The sequence below is a fragment of the Orbicella franksi genome, chromosome 1 (assembly GCF_964199315.1).
Source record: "Orbicella franksi chromosome 1, jaOrbFran1.1, whole genome shotgun sequence".
Taxonomy (NCBI): domain Eukaryota; kingdom Metazoa; phylum Cnidaria; class Anthozoa; order Scleractinia; family Merulinidae; genus Orbicella; species Orbicella franksi.
The window spans coordinates 31,245,659-31,263,939 of NC_138145.1; the positions used below are offsets into that span (position 1 = coordinate 31,245,659).

General features: G+C 37.6%; 1 protein-coding gene and 1 long non-coding RNA gene across 2 annotated transcripts; one reads left to right on the forward strand and one right to left on the reverse strand.

The window, feature by feature from the left end:
- Positions 1 to 1,127: 1,127 nt before the first annotated feature.
- Positions 1,128 to 9,802, reverse strand: LOC145502992 (glycine receptor subunit alpha-4-like). Its single transcript, XM_081482412.1, has 8 exons — positions 9,674 to 9,802; positions 8,295 to 8,389; positions 7,906 to 7,973; positions 5,848 to 6,068; positions 4,714 to 4,796; positions 4,066 to 4,197; positions 3,390 to 3,730; positions 1,128 to 2,582 (listed from the first exon to the last, which is right to left on the reverse strand). The coding sequence occupies exons 1-8, from the start codon at positions 9,742 to 9,744 to the stop codon at positions 2,322 to 2,324; spliced, it is 1,272 nt and encodes a 423-aa protein (XP_081338538.1). The 5' UTR covers positions 9,745 to 9,802; the 3' UTR covers positions 1,128 to 2,321.
- Positions 9,803 to 15,429: 5,627 nt separating this feature from the next.
- On the forward strand, positions 15,430 to 16,851 carry LOC145503007 (uncharacterized). The gene is made up of 2 exons (XR_014051412.1): positions 15,430 to 15,578; positions 16,075 to 16,851. It is a non-coding gene; the product is annotated as an uncharacterized LOC145503007 (long non-coding RNA).
- Positions 16,852 to 18,281: the final 1,430 nt, after the last annotated feature.

An 18,281-nucleotide genomic window follows, 5' to 3' on the forward strand; every position in this document is an offset into this window, starting at 1 on the left:
GCAAAATCTAATTTTGGGAACGTTTAATTAGTCGGCTTCTCAGAATTTACACTTTGCTTTTAAACTAACGTTGAGCGTGATTTTTGCTTTGTCGCAGAAACAAAAACAGGCGATAATTACTCATGCAAAACAGCGTTATGGGGGGCAGATAGCGGAACGGAAAGAGGTTTCTAAACGGCCTGACAAGACAGTCTAAGAGAGTGGAAGGATGTGTGGGGGCCGAACTATCTCATTACTACAGTTTGTTTAGGTATTTTTTCGTCCGCCGGAGACAGCAAAAAAAATTTGGACTGTAGAAAATCGGTTTGATACTTAATCAATTTTGGATTTTGGCAACTGTTACAGATTACTAAGCATCTACTGTACCATTCTAATTTAGATTCTTATCGTCTTCCTTTCTTTCTTAGCGGAAGGCTCATAGTGTTTGTACATTAAGTGTTTTTGACAAATAGTTTTGACAAACAAGGGATAAAGAATGTTTTCTTTTTCCTATAGAACATGGAAATAAATTTAACACAACAATTAAGAGGTTTCCAGCCTAACGTTAGGAACAGCTATAACGTTTTGGCTCGTATTCATTCATTGATTCTCACCTCTCCGGAAGCGCTCTTTAGAGAGTGCATTTCATTAAGTAAACGAATATTCCTACTCACCTCTCTGCCCGCGACAGTCCTGACTCAGCGTCTGCCTCGGTGTCCCAGCTGTACATACTCATATTGCTTAAACCCTGAATGAATGAACGACTGCAGAATCGAAAAATAAAAATCCCTGTGGAATTTAAAGTTGTGCATCCATGCACGTGTACTTAAACGATTAGACTGTATTCTCTCTCATTGGCCAAGTTACTGTCATAAAAGCAAGAAATAGATCTTTTTTTGGAATTGCACTTCAACCCTTTTGTTGCTTTTTGTCAGGGTGGCAAAGACACTAAGAAATACCGCAATTTAAAACGTTTACACTCTTAGTGCGTGTGTTACCGCAAGACAATTCCTGTTACTCTCACTTGAATATCAACACCTGTCACTCAAAAAGCATTTTCGATGAAAAAGAGGAGAAAATTAAAGTGAAGCTCATACTGAAAAGAGATAATTCAAACTTTAAAATCATTTATTTGCTTTCAGCTGGTATACATTATTTTATCTTTAACATATCTTACAAAGAGTCTCCGACGCGGAAAACCTCAGATGATTACCCTTATAAAATGAGAATAAATTTCAAAAAAGCTCCAAGATAGGGGTTCACACAAGGAGCTCCTAGCAACTGCACCATTAGGCCCCGTTCACAATACGACGGAGGAATTCGAAAACGGAGCCTATTCAGCCGTCCGTCCACACTAATCCGTCACGAAAACGGAGCTTTTCGAAAACGCTCTTCAAACCGGAGGAATTTTAAAAAGCCGGCTTTGTGTTTTAGTGTGGACGGAAAACATTTTGAAAACGAAGCTTCTCGTAAACGATGACGTCACGATAATCATATATTCTCCTGCTCAAGTTTTACTCAAACACAAATACAAAATGACCGCTGACTGTTGCGTTTTCATATTTCTCCAGCGTAGTGTGCACGGAAAACATTTGATATTTTTACAGAGTGAAATCTACGTTTTCAAATTCAACCAGCTTTGTGTGGACGGCGCCTTAGTGCACCTAGGATTGCTAGTGTGAACGTAGCCTAGTATGACAGGCAAATTAGGCACGCTGCCGACACTGGCACAAAAATAGACCCATCGTTACCAAAAGAATACGGCTGAATTCATCAACAAAACTCTAACGAGATGTAAAATCTAGTCGAAACAATTTCTTCGTTCATAAAATTTGAATCTGGAATAGGTTGATGTTAAAACGGCAGTAATAAACATTTCTCGAGTGCTGTTTATACCAAAAATGAAAAACAATCTGTCTACTCTAGTGTTTAGCAAGGTAGCAACTGAAAGTCTTGTCGCTGTCGGTTTCACGGCCACTAACGAGAATTTACCTTGCAAAATTCATGCTCTTCATGAAGTATTACCCAAAACGGCTACTCGGTTCTCTTACCTCATGTAATGTGTCATGTAGTGTGCACGAAAAGCGAAAATAAAGTGAAAAAAGCTCGTGAGCCAACATGTACGCATTGCGAGCCTATTTTTTCAATGACGTTATCCCGCATACTTATTTATATTAATAGGCCCAGTAAAATGAATAAGCAGTATGGCACTTTGCATAGCTCTTGCGATCTGTACATCAAGAAGTAAAATCCTTAGTGTCGATTATTGGATTCTGCTTCGATTGAGGAAGCTAAAGCGTGGTTGTCTTAGTTCATTTGCACAACTTTCATAACCTTTGGTTTCACTGTTCCTTCGGAATATTGCTTTTATCAATAACTAAGTAGTAAACCCAGTAGAATAGGTTTAGTACAAGAAATGTTGGCAGAAATATCCAACGCGACCATTTATCCAAAGCACTGCTTTCATGCTCCATGATAAATTCTTGTTGTGTCTGCCGGGAAAAGCTGATCTTGTTTTCTACATCACCAGAGGATGGAATGTTAGGTAACTCTCCATTTAATGTTCCCTCAGAGGACGAGGTGCCTTCTTGATATGCAGATTGCTATAAATAGCAAAAATAGATAGTTTTAATGTAGAAGAATTCAACACATAACATTTGAGTCATAGGAAAAAAAATAAATAAAAGGCCCGTGTCGCGATAGTGCGCATTCTCCATTTTGATGACCAGTAAAAAGTTTCTAACCTATGGAAATCACACGAAAGCGCTCCTTTATAAATTTGCTAATTCTTTCGTAGCTTTATCATAATCTTTTGTCTTTTGGCACTTGAATGAATGAATGAGCCTTGTATGCATCTTCTCTCAAGGACGTCGACGAATTTCTCTACGATGATCTTCACAGATCGCTTTCACATTGTAAAACATCCCAAGAAATGACAGAATTCCCCGAGTATGTCAGTTTACAGAGATTTTACATGATAAGGCTAAACCTGTAAAATCTTTGTAAGCGGTAAATTTACAAACATTCTTAGAAGGTTTTGGTAAGTCTGTAAAATATGAGTCCTATTCTCTAGCTGCTACAATTTACAAACATTTTACAAACATTTTGAACTGAACAGAACTAAAAACTAAACAAAGTGTTTGAAAAATAAATTTACAGACATTCTGTTTTTAATCAGGATAAATACCAAGTCTGTAAATTCAGGATCTACAGAAATTTCATAAAGTCTGTAAAAGGTCAAATTTTCCAGTGGAAAATGTTTTGAAGAGTTTTACTGTAACTTTCACAGCTCACGTAAGAATGATGGAAAGGATCTTCTTCACGGTCCAAAACTAAATCGCTGCGAGAGACATGCGCAGAAGAATACAGACGTGCCCTTAACAAATGTTACTTTTACTTGCATAAATTACCTCACTTATTCGCTTATTACCAGGCTTGCTTCTATAGTTAACAAGTGCATATTCAGCAAATGAACCAAATACCAGCAGATAACAGACGACAAGGTACAAATCAAGGGCTCTCATGTACGACACCACTGGCAAAGAGTCCTGCCCAAACCCCATTATCAGCGTGGTCATGGTTAGAACTGTAGTGATGCCGAGAGATACCCGAGCGGGCGCCGAGTTCCTGTCGACGAAGAATGAAAGCCACGAGACGAAAACAACCAGCATAGCGGGGATGTAGATTTTTGTCAAGTAAAAGCTTAAGCGTCGAACCAAAACAAAACGAATACCAAGATATGAGAAGTTGCCTAGGACAAAGGATATATGTTAGAAATTAGAAAATACAATTCCGAGGTGAACCCCAATTTGACTGAAATGTCAGCTATAAAAAACGGGAACCGTTTCCCACTGTTAACCGTCACTTAAAAATTTGTTAATTCATGCAGAAGATGAAAAGTCAAATACTGTAACAATTCGTTTATTGTCAGTTGAAGACGTAAAATATTTCATTATGTCAGTCAATACATTTCGGCCGGACAAGTAGAACAACTCGCGGGGGTGGTATTCTACACAGTTTATTGTCCCTTGAAGTCCATACTAGCGCAGTAACATAACCAGCACACATTGATGAAACTTGCTTCACCTGTTGCATATGTTCTTGTCCCGTTAAGGTAACGAAAGGTCTGCAGTAAAAACTGTGCATTTTCCTTGTCGCCTGTGTATGCTGCGAACTCGTCATTCCAACTGTAAATCAGGTCTCTCGTTGTGAACCCATCTAAAGACAACATATATATAAATATGTATTATTCAACTTTCATACACAGTACGAATTCCGATTTTCTGATTGGCTGATTTCTACAACGTGATACTGACGTCATTATCGTGGTGTAATAGCCGTGGTGTAAATTCAACACACCACTTTCATTTCACCATGGCTTCGGCTGACTCAAATATAGTGGTTTCAATGCAGTGTTTCTTTGTGTAGTGTATTCAATTTGAATAATAAAAATGTTAACGCACTCACTGTTCGTGAATTCTTGGGATTTACCTGTACTCGTTCACCAACAATGAACTCGAAATTTTCAATACCGCACGAGGCTTTGCCTCGTGCGGTATTGAAATTTCTCGTTCATTGTTAATGAACTCGTGCAGGTAAATCCCGATAATTCACTCGCTGAGTGCGTTAACCTGTAAATAATCTATTTCTTTGGTAAATTATATTTCTTGTCTACAATTGGGAGAGTTGCCTTTTAACACATTTTATACCATTATGTATGCTTTCAACACTTACAACTTGCAAAATAAAGATCACAGATCTGTGCATCCATTGGAAACTTCCTGAAGTCCATGTCACATGAGCAGGACAGAGTCAACCTACCAATGACACAATATATATGGGTTATTGACCAAGTGTGAGGTCAAGATGGCTGGATATTGGCCAATTTCTTTTTTTGCGTGTTTATGGACCGAGACGGAGTCGAGGTCCATAAACTCGCAAAAAAAGAACGAGGCCAATATCCAGCCATCTTGGCCAAATAAGCTTGGTCAATAAAGGATTTACTATATGGCTTTCGGGGAAATTTTTCTTGCGGGACACGGCGGGTAGTCCCAAGCGGGCAAGATAGCTCCATCTTGCCCGCTCGGGTAGCCAATCACAGCGCAGGATTTGATTCATCTTGCCCGCTCACGGAGCTAGCCATATAATAAAGCTCCATCTTGCCCGCCCGGGTAGCCAATCACAGCGCAGGATTTGGTTCATCTTACCCACTCACGGAGCTAGCCATATAATAACGACAATTATTTAAAACTGGATCATTGGATAATGCAGTTCAAGAGATTTTATTGGCTTAGCCATAATGATGGTATATGAGCCATTATACCATGCTCTTCAAATCTGACAAGAGTTCACTGCTTTTTTGGGAAGCTTTTAATCTTGGCAAACGTGATTTTAGTTTTCTATATTTTGGGGGCAAACCACCAAAATATGGATATGAGATGACTATAGCCAACTCAGTGTTAGGCGCCTCGCTGAGCTCTTTGTCAATTCATATCCAACGATCGCTCGTGAAATAACTATTAATTACATTGCGCGGGTGTTCTCAATTTTCCTCAATACACTTGTTACGAAATACCAAAATGAATAGGGGTCCTTGGGCTGTAGTTTCTCAGGAAGAAGCTAGTTGCGTGACTGCAAATAATGTTATGTAAGTGGTAACAGGTTAGTTTTAATCTGTCGATTGTTTTTATCCATTTCGTACTTTCAAAACTGGGAAGAACGAAAACACAAGTTATATCAAGACGTCCAAGACTGTAGCAGAATTCAAAATTACTGGCGCAAAGACTGGCTTTCCTATTGCCATTACTTTATAAAATCTTAGTTTGAATTTGAAAAGATAAAGGTTTTTATAATTCGTTATTCACAGACCTGGTACTGACTAAGACCCGCCCATCAGGATACAGTCGAAGGTACTTATTCAAGACTGTCAAATGGTGTAGTTTTCCACTGAGGCCATTTTCAAAGTACGTGTCCGGTTGCCATACGATCTCCGGCAGTTCACCACTGAAGGTCACTGATTCATTCATGCCAGCGAATGCCAGTCTCGGGTCTTTCCAATACTGACGAAAATACATCTCCATTGAATACTCCTTGGAAGAAAAAATTGTAACTGATTATCGGAGAAGAATATCTTACATTCTAAGCAATACACTCTTTCCTTTTTATAATAATTTGTTTTAAAAGAATATCCAAGCTGAAATTTGCGAAATTATAAGAATATTTTAAGAATAATCTCGAGGCTGAGGTTTTTAAAAGAATGTAATTTTATGTGTTTAAAATTTGCAAATGCAATTATACAATTATATCTTTTCAACTAAACCGTATAAAATTCTTCCTTTCTCTAAATGGTAAAACTAGCCAAAAAGCAACAAAAACAGCATCAGCCGTGTGTTCGATGCTAATACCATTTCTGCAAGAAGTTATGGGCGTCATATCAGGCTAATGTCTGCAGGCTGGCTTCAAAATTACTTCAACACCATTCAGACACCAAATACATTCGAAAACAGATGTCATACGCTATAATCTATAAGAATATTCACAATAATATTTTCAGCCTAAAATCGACAGAAAAATAAGAAACCCAGTTATAAAAAAGAGTGTACAGCTACCAGACTTCAGGATGAAAGCGAGATTATATAAATGCATATACGTTATTTGCCGGCTAGGTCTTGAAAATGCATTTTCAAGCCCGAGGTCACAGTTTTTCACTATACGGACCGACCCTAAGCCGGCAAATAACATGTTTGTTTTTTTTCCTGCAGTAAATTGGTTTTACAGATTACAAATGGGTTTGTTTACGCAGCTCTTGTCATTGAATCGGCTTGCGCGCCGTCTACTAACGATTTGTAAAAAATCTTGGCAACGAACGAGGAACTCAGATAGTAGACAAAGAAAGATGTATTAAAGAATAGATTTTTTGTTACGTTCTCCAAAATTATATTTGCGGTGTGAAATTTCGTGCGAGGTTTGAAGTTTTACTACAAAAACAATTTCTGTCAGTCGTTGCTTTTAAAATCACTTGAAATCAGACTCTTCTACCGTAAATTGAATAGCAGAAAGCGAGGAAATTCGTTAAGTGTATTCCACAGAAATTCTCCTAAATACAGCAACGATCAGAGAGGTAAACTCGACTAAAATTACGGCGAGAGAAACACAGGATTACGCGCCATTACAGCGCCAAGCTACAAACAACCAAGCGAACTCTCACAGCTTCAAAACACTCAATTGAATTTACTTACAGTGACTTTCCTTGCTGTTTTAAAGTGAACAGAGATAAAATTGCGTTGACTAATCGTCGATGGATGTGTAAAAAAGGCAAAAGATTGACGGTTACCGCTAACTTTTTGGAGCGAAATTTAGGCAGCGGGAAAAAAAATTCCCCCCCGCGGGCCGTATCGTAAAAAGCTGGACCGCTCACGTCTGTATGATTAGCCAATCAAATTCGAGGATTTCGGATTCCGGCCCAATCAGATGCTTGAGAAAAAAATAAGTATGGGTTATTGACCAAGCTTGCTCGGTCAAGATGGCTGGATATTGGCCAATTTCTTTTTTAGCGTGTTTATGGACCGAGACGGAGTCGAGGTCCATAAACTCGCAAAAAAAGAACGACGCCAATGTCCAGCCATCTTGACCGAGCAAGCTTGGTCAATAAAGGATTTATTATATGGCTTTCGGGAAAATTTTTCTTGCGGGACACGGCGGGTAGTCCCGAGCGGGCAAGATAGCTCCATCTTGCCCACTCGGGTAGCCAATCACAGCGTAGGTTTTGATTCATCTTGCCCGCTCACGGAGCTAGCCATATAATAAGATGCAATGTTGCACCGGACACGGCAAACCTGTGGCACCACGATAACCCTCATGCTAGTTATGACCAGTTATAATTTATAATGATCCTGAAACACAACTAGAGGTTTTAAAGTATCTCACCATATCGGACTCCCTGAAGTTTCCTATATATACGATGAAAATTCCAACTTTGACTAGCACCGCTCTGCCTGGCAAAGTACATGCATAAAAATATATTAATGCAGCGTAATCAGGACGGGATGCACATAATTACGATTAAACACTTTGAAATGTTCTCCGGCTGGAAATTCTAAAAACGCCGAACTTTCACTGAGATTTGACTCAAATCTTTAAACGTTAAGAATTATCGACTCAAGCAGCTCCGTACTATTAAACTCTTCAGCGAGAGACCGTATTTAAAATTTTTATAAATAAAAAAATCAATGCGAAAACGTTACAAAGACTCCTCGACCTCACAGTAAACAACACTATTGTAGATGTAATGATAAATAATTTATCTTTTGACTTACCTCCAGACATGGGTCGTATAAGCTTTAAATGACGTTTACCCTCCATGCTGTCTAATAGCTTTGTTAAATTTGTTATCGAATCCTCATCAGTGTCTCTAAGCAAAAATAGACCGGTCAACAAGAGATTAAATATACTGCCTCGCACCTGATTTAACTGCCCTTTCCGCCGGGCGTTCTGTTTCGGTCTCCCGTCCCCGTCTATATATACACCTCTACACGACGGAGTTGAAGTAAAGGGTTAGTAAGGAATGAAATCACTACCAAGATCTATTAAACCCGTCTGCCTCACATCCCTGTCTCACGTCCTACAATATGGAGTTTATGTATGAAATTTCATTAACCTAGGAAAACTTGCTTCAACAATTTCCATTATTTCATATATTTTCCATTAAACTATCGAAACCATTTAAGCTTTCTAAGATCTTCCTTCATCAATATGATAACACATGTTAAGTGAGGCAGAAGTATGCTCCTCAAATTTTAGTCTTAAAAGCACCAACCCGGAGGCTATAAAATTTCCAAAGAATTAAAGGAAATTTTCAGTTCGAAAGTCTTTGAATATCACTCTTAAAATTTTTATCATACATTTAAATTAGTTAATATTAGTTATTCGCAACATCTTACCGATAGCACCGACCGGAGACGTTTCAAATGTAAAAACAATATTTTTTCATAAAACAATATGTAATCATAAACGTACTAAGGTAACTGGTGTGCAGAATCACTGTAAAATGAGAGCAACTTTGTGCAGTCGGTAACTCTGTGCTATGAACAATTTTCATTTTGATCAAGTCTTCTGAATAGCAAAAAATATCAATAGACATGGTCGCCACACGCGATGCTAAATTGATTCGCAGAAGCAGCTTTACGTATTGTAAATTTAATAGATAATGACGGAAGTGTTAAGTTTAATGAAAATTTGTTTCCTTCAAGCTTTGTATCGGTAGTGCTTTAAGTGGATTGTTTGCGCGCAGGTGAACACTGTCAACACTGTCTTTGTAACAAAAATAAAACAAACGTTTTAAGGCTTCTCAGCGACTGCTGGATTCAACTGTTCTAAACTGACAAAAATTCAATGGCTTCGCCTTAAAAAAAAGTACTCATAACCTTAGATAGTAGAGTCAATTCGGAGGAGAATACAAACTAATACTCAAAAAATGCTGACGTCTAGAGACTCATTGTAAATTCAGATATCACATACAAGTTTGTAAACCTGTCCAAGTGACCACACTCTGTTCTTTTGAATTCTAGTGCTGAAGATAAATTAGCTACATGTACATCTCTGCCCTTGACCTGTAAAAAATCAATCTTTCCAGACTCACAGTTCATGACTGGTTCGATATTTTTTTACAAGTACTTATTATAAAAAATAAACTCACCCTTCATTTAGTGCCCAACCGCAACATTGGCAAAGAATTACAAATGTCATTATTACAGGAGCAAAGCCCATGATTTCTCTAGATGTCTTCTTTGGCTTCTCGTTAAATGGTTTCCGAGATCGATTCTGAAGCCCTTTCATATAGTGTCTCGTCATTGACGTACAGTAAATTTCGCCAAGATATTCCTGGGTAGTTCTGACTGTACGGGCACTGCAGTATTTAGTCAGCACGCAGGGAACTTGGTCATTCTGCGAGAGCCGGCGAATAGCATGCTAAAATATTAAATAAAGAATGTCAACAGTTTTTAGCTTTTTCTTTGCTTATATGCATTATTCTGACAATTGCCACACAAACCAGGACCCGAACACTTCCGGATCAATTTTCCATGGTCAAAGAAAGGTGCAGAAAATAGTTTTCAAAATTGTTAACAGTTTGATTCCAAGTACCCGTCATTGCACGCCCGCCAGAAATGTCACTGCAATGTGCTTGTAGCTTGTTTTTGTTGTTTGTACGACGACATATTTCTTTGTTTTTCTATTGACTGCCTGAAATAGAAGCTATGTTTCTGTAATGACTGCCTAAAATAGAAGCTGTTATGTTATGGAAATCTGCCAAGCATGTTGCGCAATTTGTACTGAATTAAAAGCCAAGGAATACATTAAGTTTGCTGTTTGCCGGCGCTGATGGTGAAAAATGTCAACAAAGCATTTCAATCAAATTAAAGTGTAAGCCATCTTAAAAGGAAAAGTCCATGCTCGACTATATGATATAGCACGAAAAGAAATGGCCTACGACATCAGTTTCGAAAACTTAATGCAGATCCTGATTCCGAATATCGTCCGGTCGCCTCATTAATTTAAAACATATACAAATTTGAGAAATACTGCTTAATGCATCATGCAAAGTTTTCAATGAAGTGATAACTATACCCCAGTACAAAACTGACAGTGCCAGTTTTTGCCCAAAATAGTGTAGCCTGCTTAACGGCAGCCATATAATGATTCACATTACAAAATATGTAATAAGAACGTTATGGGATGAAAAAAAAGATTGAAAACCAAACTGACATTCTAAAAGACAGTTTTCCGAGTCTCCTAATTCACATCGAAAACCTACTAGGAAAAAAATGGGGCCTAACAAGATTGTTGATCGTAAAATTAAACGCAAATTACAGTGCATTGCTTTGTTGTGCCGTTTCATCGTTTTCATCCTTACAGCTCAATTTCTCTCAGGTCTACACAATAGGTGCATTGTAGAAAATACCATTAGATGACTTTACCTTTCCTGAAGATCCGTCAGTAAAATCTAATCTTTTTATGAACAGCTAAAACCTCTCCTAGATGAACGTTGCTGCTACGTATACACAGAACATCGTCGCATAACTGTGATGGAGAATGTTCAGCACGATAAATAAAGACTTTAAGACCGAAAACCCCTGAAGTCAAAAACGATTATTACTTTCCAACAAATATCCTGAAAATTATAGGGTTAAATTATTTAACGTATTCATATTCACCGCACTCTATTCAATACTTGATTACAATTTAAAAATCCAATCTCAATTAATTATGTTTAGGATTAATAAAAGTGATAAAAATCAGTCTTATGAAACGATATCATCCACAGAGCAAATGAAAGTCAGCAACATGGTGTATATAAGCAAGGGAAGTAACATAAAGAAGAAATTATATAGTTTTGTTTATCAAGGATCATATTTTGAACTGTTCCCCACGTTCACAGAATAACTATTACATTTTTACATCAAAAAGGAGCAGGTGTGTATAATGTAAAAAGAATGAAAGACTGAAGGGAGAGAATATTTTACTGGAAGAAGTCCCGCGTTGGTTTTGAGAAGCTGACCTTGATTTTCGCCACAAAAAAGAGAAGATGTCACGTAACGTGCAATGCTAATTAAAAGAGTACAATAGCTCAGCTGATAATCAATACAATGAACACATGTCACGAAAGTCTCTATAATGAAAAAAAAGCGAAATAAATATGTCACTGTGCATGCTTTCAATGATTGACGAAAAAATATAACCTTGTAAATGGAGCCTTACTTAATAGATCTAGTATGTACATTTAGCTGCTGAATTTGAGGCTCGACTTTTCGTGCTGTAGAGTTTATTTTGCTCTACCTCACTGTGGGACAAGCAGCTTGATTAGAAAAGCTGGGCCATTTGCAGTGGTAGGTAAAGATAAATAATTTGTAGTACGTGCCGTTTCTTGAACTATACCTTTTATTCTATTCAAACTTTTGACAAAATGTCGAAAATTAGTTCGGAACCATACCAAACTGTTTTTTGTTTTACGCACGTACTGATATTTTCCAACATGTATAATGATTAGCATTCTGTGCACCATCTATCAACAAAAGACAATTTGAATGAAAAAATAAAAATAAAACCACATCTTCTTGATCATGAAATGTACTTACAACCACCAACTACAGTGGCATTAAAAATTACATATTAAAAAAAAAAAATAAATGAAATAATAAATAAAAAGGAAGAAAAAGGAAGAAAGTTCAGGAGGAAAAATAAAACAAGTAAGCAACTAAAAGGAATAATAGTAAGAAGAAATCAATAATAAGTGAATCTAATTTTGAAGTGTAGAATCGATGCATATTTTAACTGGTCTAAGGCAAATACTACAATTGGCTCTTAAAATATAATGCAAAGATATTTCTGTCACTTTTTCAGGCTTTGAGCAGTTCACATGCAATGTGGAAACAGCATATTCTGCAAGTAGCGTAAAAATCTCTTCAATCAGCATTTTATTAGTCTAAGGCGTCAAGCTTGAAGGGAAGATTATTATTATTATCAATATTACAAGCTCGTTAAAGAACTCCTACTAACTTAAAGGTATACATAGGTCAATCTTACAGGCATCGTGGCTTTGTGCAACAGGGCAGAATTACTCAAGAGGTCAACAATAAAAGTAATATAAAATGTGTAATTACCAGCACACGAAGATCTACCTTAAATTTCACTTACACGGTGTTTACAAATAGGTGATAACTTAGCTAACCTTAATAGAATATTCATTAGCTTATAATATTGAATATAGCTCTGACCTGAGTCAGTTTTTCTGTGAATTGCACAGAAACCGACCAAAAAAATCACAGCGCCAGCTGTGAAACAGAGGACAACAAGAATTACATTTCTGCACGCGTGCAAAAGCCTAATAAAAAGAACTGAGTTAGCTATTCGCAGCCTTAACGTAATATTTACTTAGGACTTCAGTCAATAGAACTACATCGACGACTAAGTAATATAACACTGCAGGACCTTATTTTCCCAGAACTACAGTATAATTGCTACCGTTGTTTACCCATGTTTTCCTTCCTTTCCATACTGTCTTAGAGCTCGACCCCCCACGTGATCTGCAAATCTCTGCCACAGCCATTCTCGTTCCCAGAGCCAGCTCGTTTTCGCTTAGCTGTGATGCCAACAAAAAGGCCGCAGCCTCTGGAAATGGCCCTGGGAATGACATTGTGACAGACATGCGCGTAACCTTCAGCTCATGTGTCGCCTGTGATTGTCGGGGGGCAGTCTGATATCTTTCTACTTGGCCAAAAACCCACAGTCCTCAACGTATTTCAGCAGTAAACCGCACCTTTCCCACTTACCAAAACATTCCGTATGGCAAGTTGAATATTGACGTTAAGAAGTATTATCTGTTCACATTGTAGAATACGAAGTTTTTGATTGTAAATATAGTAAGGTCTAGTAAACGCCAGCTGTTCGTTGTCAGAATACTCCATAATAAACACACAAACGTTTCAAAGTCTGTTTATAATTGTATAGTTAGTGCTATTTCCTTCGATCGAAGTAAACTATTTCTATTTTTTGTCTCGGAAAAACAGAGGACGGTTTTTCTAGGAACATTCAGAAGCATTCATCTATTAATCAACGATCGATAGTGAGCTTCATTTAAAGAAATTAGTCGCCAAAATGCTATTCGAAATTATCGAAACATGCTCTGATTAGCACTGATTCAGAAAAATAACGATTTAAAGACAGGTATAACGAGAAAACTGACTGCTAAATTGGTGTAATAACAACTTAAAGAGCGGTTTGTTACGCGAGAATTTACTCAGAAGTTGCTGCACAGCTGATAAATATGAACAGAATAATTGCTTGAATCTCGAATCAAAGCCTTTCCCTGTAATGCTTGCGAAGTTACGTTGATAAAAATAGGAAAAAAAATATCATTCAAATTTGTAGACACCTAAAAGAGAAAATACACGTATTCTTTAGATTGGAATATTTTATAGACAAAAAAAAAAACGTTTTAAATAATGCGGTTTAATGTCAATTTTTGTCAGTTGGTTGACAATTGCTTCTAAATATGTTTCCACGCCTTGTATGATTCACAGTTTATGCGGAAATTTATACCTCACGTGCTTTCTCGTTTTATGATTTTTGCTGTGAACCGCGACAAACTAAATGTCGCCGCTAAACACCGAGTTCTAGGCTCGCACAAAGGTGTTCAATCAGGGGCACCCAAAGTATCGCTTCGGTAAATAACCTGTTCATTAGGCCTCTAATTACCTCCGATTTTCTTAAGAATTCTTACCTCGAACTTCCAGCATATGAGAATGCCTGTTATTTTCGAATTGATAAGAATGTCGTTTTTGGTTACGAAAAAAAGGTCGATTAAGAATTTGGAAGGTTTATTAGACCATAGCACAAGACCCAAGACTTTCGAGAAATGGAGAAAAAACCCTAATAAGTTCCAGAGGACTCGAGTTTCCATAGAATGACAGAATAGGTAAAATTATTTAGCGTGGCACAAAACTAACCTACCAGAACTTAAAAAGCCGTCTCGATCGGCTGAACAGCGTATTTAAGAGAAAAACGTCATTGCGTGCCCCTGTTGTTTGGCTAAAAAAGTGACAGCTAAGAATAACAAAGAGAGAACTGATCTTAAGAACAATTTCGCGACTTCATAATACGAAGGAGTCTTGATCAGTCAAGACTGACTCCACTTGATGAATCCTTAAGTTTTGTAAGATCTCAGTGATATGTCTTTATAGTTTTTGTTTTTAAAGAAAATCATTAAAGGAAAAATAATCGTCAACCATTTCTTTAGTGTGTTTAATGATCTGATTTTCTGTTATGTTTTCATTTTTGCCCTCACTGAATTGCGTTAATCCTAAAGAACTTTTCTTGCAAAAATTATCACTAAACACTTGATGAATCTGTTCAATTTGACACCGAACGCAAGCAACTATTTTTGGTGCTTTTGTTGACAGTGATCACACTGAGAAAAAAGAAGTGAACAAAAGAAAATATTAAGCAATCGCCGTCTGTCCCCCACACACTGAAATTTAACAATAAATGGACCATACTGCCATTAAATTCTGAATTATTAAAAATGAGAAAGACTATCGTTCTATTAAAACCAGTGCAGGAGGTACTAGGCAGTTAAGTTTATTTGCGCAAATTTATCCCGATAATGTGTTGTATCATAAGCCCCGCTTTTTTCACCCGCTGTTTGTATTTCAATAAGAACGGCAGGTGACTTTAAATGATGCATTTCATCTCTTAAGGCACGACCATCAATATAATCCTACAGTTAATGATGAGAGACTTAATCTAACGTGCTCAAAAGAGGAGTAATTAACGTTTTCATCAGATGGTGAGTAGTTAATTCTACTTAACGTTGGCGTCAGTGATCAATAAATCACTGAGAGCAATAAATATCAGTCGCGAAGACCAATTTAACTCTATCGCCAGTGTTCAGTCTGGAAGTCTCTTGAAGGACAAAGATCTTCTACCAAGTTGTCAAAATGAAGTCGGTAGCTCTCTTATACTCTATTCTTTTGTTGATGTTCCTCTTGGAAGAAACTGAAGGTTTTACAGGACCAATCCCTGGCAAGAGGGTGGTGACAGCAAAGGTATACTAAGGAGGTTTGCTTTGTCAGTAATCAGGTGGTTAAACATGATGTGTTTGGCTTTGGGTTTAAAAACTCTCTACACTGGGTTCAGATGGCAGGGTTAATTCAGATACCTGAAAGTTTTAAACTAATTTTAAGAAGTTTAAAAAAAGGCGCAATTTAAAAGTAGTTGAACGTCTTTCTTATCGGAAAATATAGGCAAAACTTCCTTGTTGAGAAATTTTCATTCTCTGGGAAACTCCAGATCGTTATCAAACTCTTATCAAAGAGATAATTTATTATGCTTATAGATCAATTAAACAAACAGTTTGCCCTCTATTTGTAGTAGATTTGACGACTGATTTTGGTTGACTTTGTTTCGAAAACAGTTTTCCAATCGTTCAATTACGCTTATTTAGGGGAACAGACACAATATAATTTCAAATTTCACCGTTGCTGATGAATGATGAACAGATATCAGGTTGAGCTGCTTGGTTTTATCTACTTTTTCCTTCAGAAGTCTCTACGGAACTATCAACGAAGTTTGTGCGCGACCGCACGAAAACTGGATTGCGAGGGAGCCTGGGCACTGGCGAAGAGAGCCGAGCCTGTGGTCACGAGCGAAGATTAAAGAGACTGAAGACAGAATGCAGTTCGAAGTATATCTGACGTCAAGGCCCGTTATAAATAAATTAAAAATATAGATGTGTGTCATGTACCACTATTCTAGGTGCTGATTTAATTGTTAGTATTTATTGCAAGCAGCGAAGTGTTAACAGTATTAAAATGCGTACAAATTCTTGTAAAATTACTTTGCACATCTTGGAAGTTTGAGATAAAAGTGCGGAGGAAAGTTATAATAAAAGTAATCAAAGCTACATGTGTAATGTGTTTCAATTGTTTAGGATTATTCTTTACCTTTGAAAAGAGTTTTCATTGCTGTCAGCGTTTTAAAATAACAGCTGTGTTAAATTTATCTAGAGTATCTGGACTGAAGAACGCTCTAATACTCTAGAGTTTTGCTATTAAAGTGGGAGGGAGGGAATATCGCACGACGCCCCTGCAGCCGAGAAGTTACGAGAAAGCTTTAGTCTCGTGTTTACGTCACAAGATATAAGAAGTACCACCAGTAAATCCCATTGAAAACGATGAAGATAGCCAGGAAGACTATTTTAGCCAGTTCGTCGATCGAACTGTATTCCAGAGGCTTCTTTAGCATGGATTTTATCCGCGACATGTTACATAATCTGTGATGTCGTGAGGCTCTACGCTCCATGTTGTCAATATTATCATGCAAGCGTGACAGACTTGTAGACTACATATACCCAAGTCCTTTAAAATGAATTCTCAAACTGTCTGGATAATTGCAGGTAAGTAACAATTTTTAAGAAATGGACAACAACTTTAAGTTTAAAACAAGACATGTTTCAATCGTTCAACGATCATCTTCAGTTGTGAATTCTCAAACCCATTAAGAGGCGCCCTCTGTAAATTTCAACTATGGCCATTTGGACCAGAAAAAATCAAATTCCTCAAACTTTCTCAGATGAATGGTCTAGATAAGTGATTCACAAAAATATAACTTTCAGTTCAATTCGATTCGTATTTTAGCGCTGGGGCCACCATCTTGGTTCTGCCCCTCTGAGAGGGCTTTCGGCGGCCATTTTAGGGCACATTTTTAACAATTTGCCATACAAAGAAAACGATATAAATCCGGGTAAAAACCCTTTATTCGAGACAAGCAAATGTTTCTTGTTACATTGAGAGGCTGTTTTGGCAATTTGATTATCATCTGATTTTTTTACAGAATTTTAAATTTCTTCCCTTTCGGACTACTCATGAAGCGCCATAAAAAAGGCGAAGTTTAAAGGAAATAAGTACATCACTTGAGATTCCAAAACTACCCTCCACTTAAAGAGCAATGTCGCACCTGTAAAAACATGCAATAAAATTTTGGGGCAGTTAAAACTGTAAAATGTTAGTAGAAGAAGTTTAAGCTGTGCTTTTGTCAACAAAGACCGCTGTCCTAATTAGCATAATAACGTGAAAATAACGGTGCACAGAGAAAATAATGATATATTCCACTTACCTCGCGACATGTCGACAACTGGATGTTCCACGATGCCTCATGTTATATTTCCAGTATGTTTCAGCCACATTTTCGGTGATTAGTGTACGAAATCACTCTCAGACATCGCCACGGTTAAGCAGATTTCAACTCTCCGAAGCCCGACACTAAAACCCCTAATAGGGCCTCACTGATGAACTGATAAAGCTGATCAAGACACACAGATCATAGTCTGTTGACCTGATACTGTCTATCGTTTTCTTTTTTCTTTTTTTTTTTTTAAATACACGACCCCTCCCCCTCCCCCTCCCCCTCTTCTCCCCCACCTACCCTGCAAAAATAACCTAGAAAATGCCTGCAAACAGAAGCTCATGTTCAAATCATTCTGGGAAAGCCAGTTACTAGTTTAGTCACAGAAATGCGTAAGATGGCTTTAATGTCGGTTACATTTTCACTTCCTACCCCCCTACCCCTACCCGTTGGAATGTGCATTTGTCAAATGTAACGCAATCTGTGGAATAATGGCTGGCGCACAACAGATCAAAACAGAATGAATGAGTTGCCAGTAATCGGATACCCGTGTTTCGCAAAGAACTCTGGGATCGTCAGGGGGCAAACATTGCCAGTCGCTAGAAGGAAATGTATGGCGAAAAGTT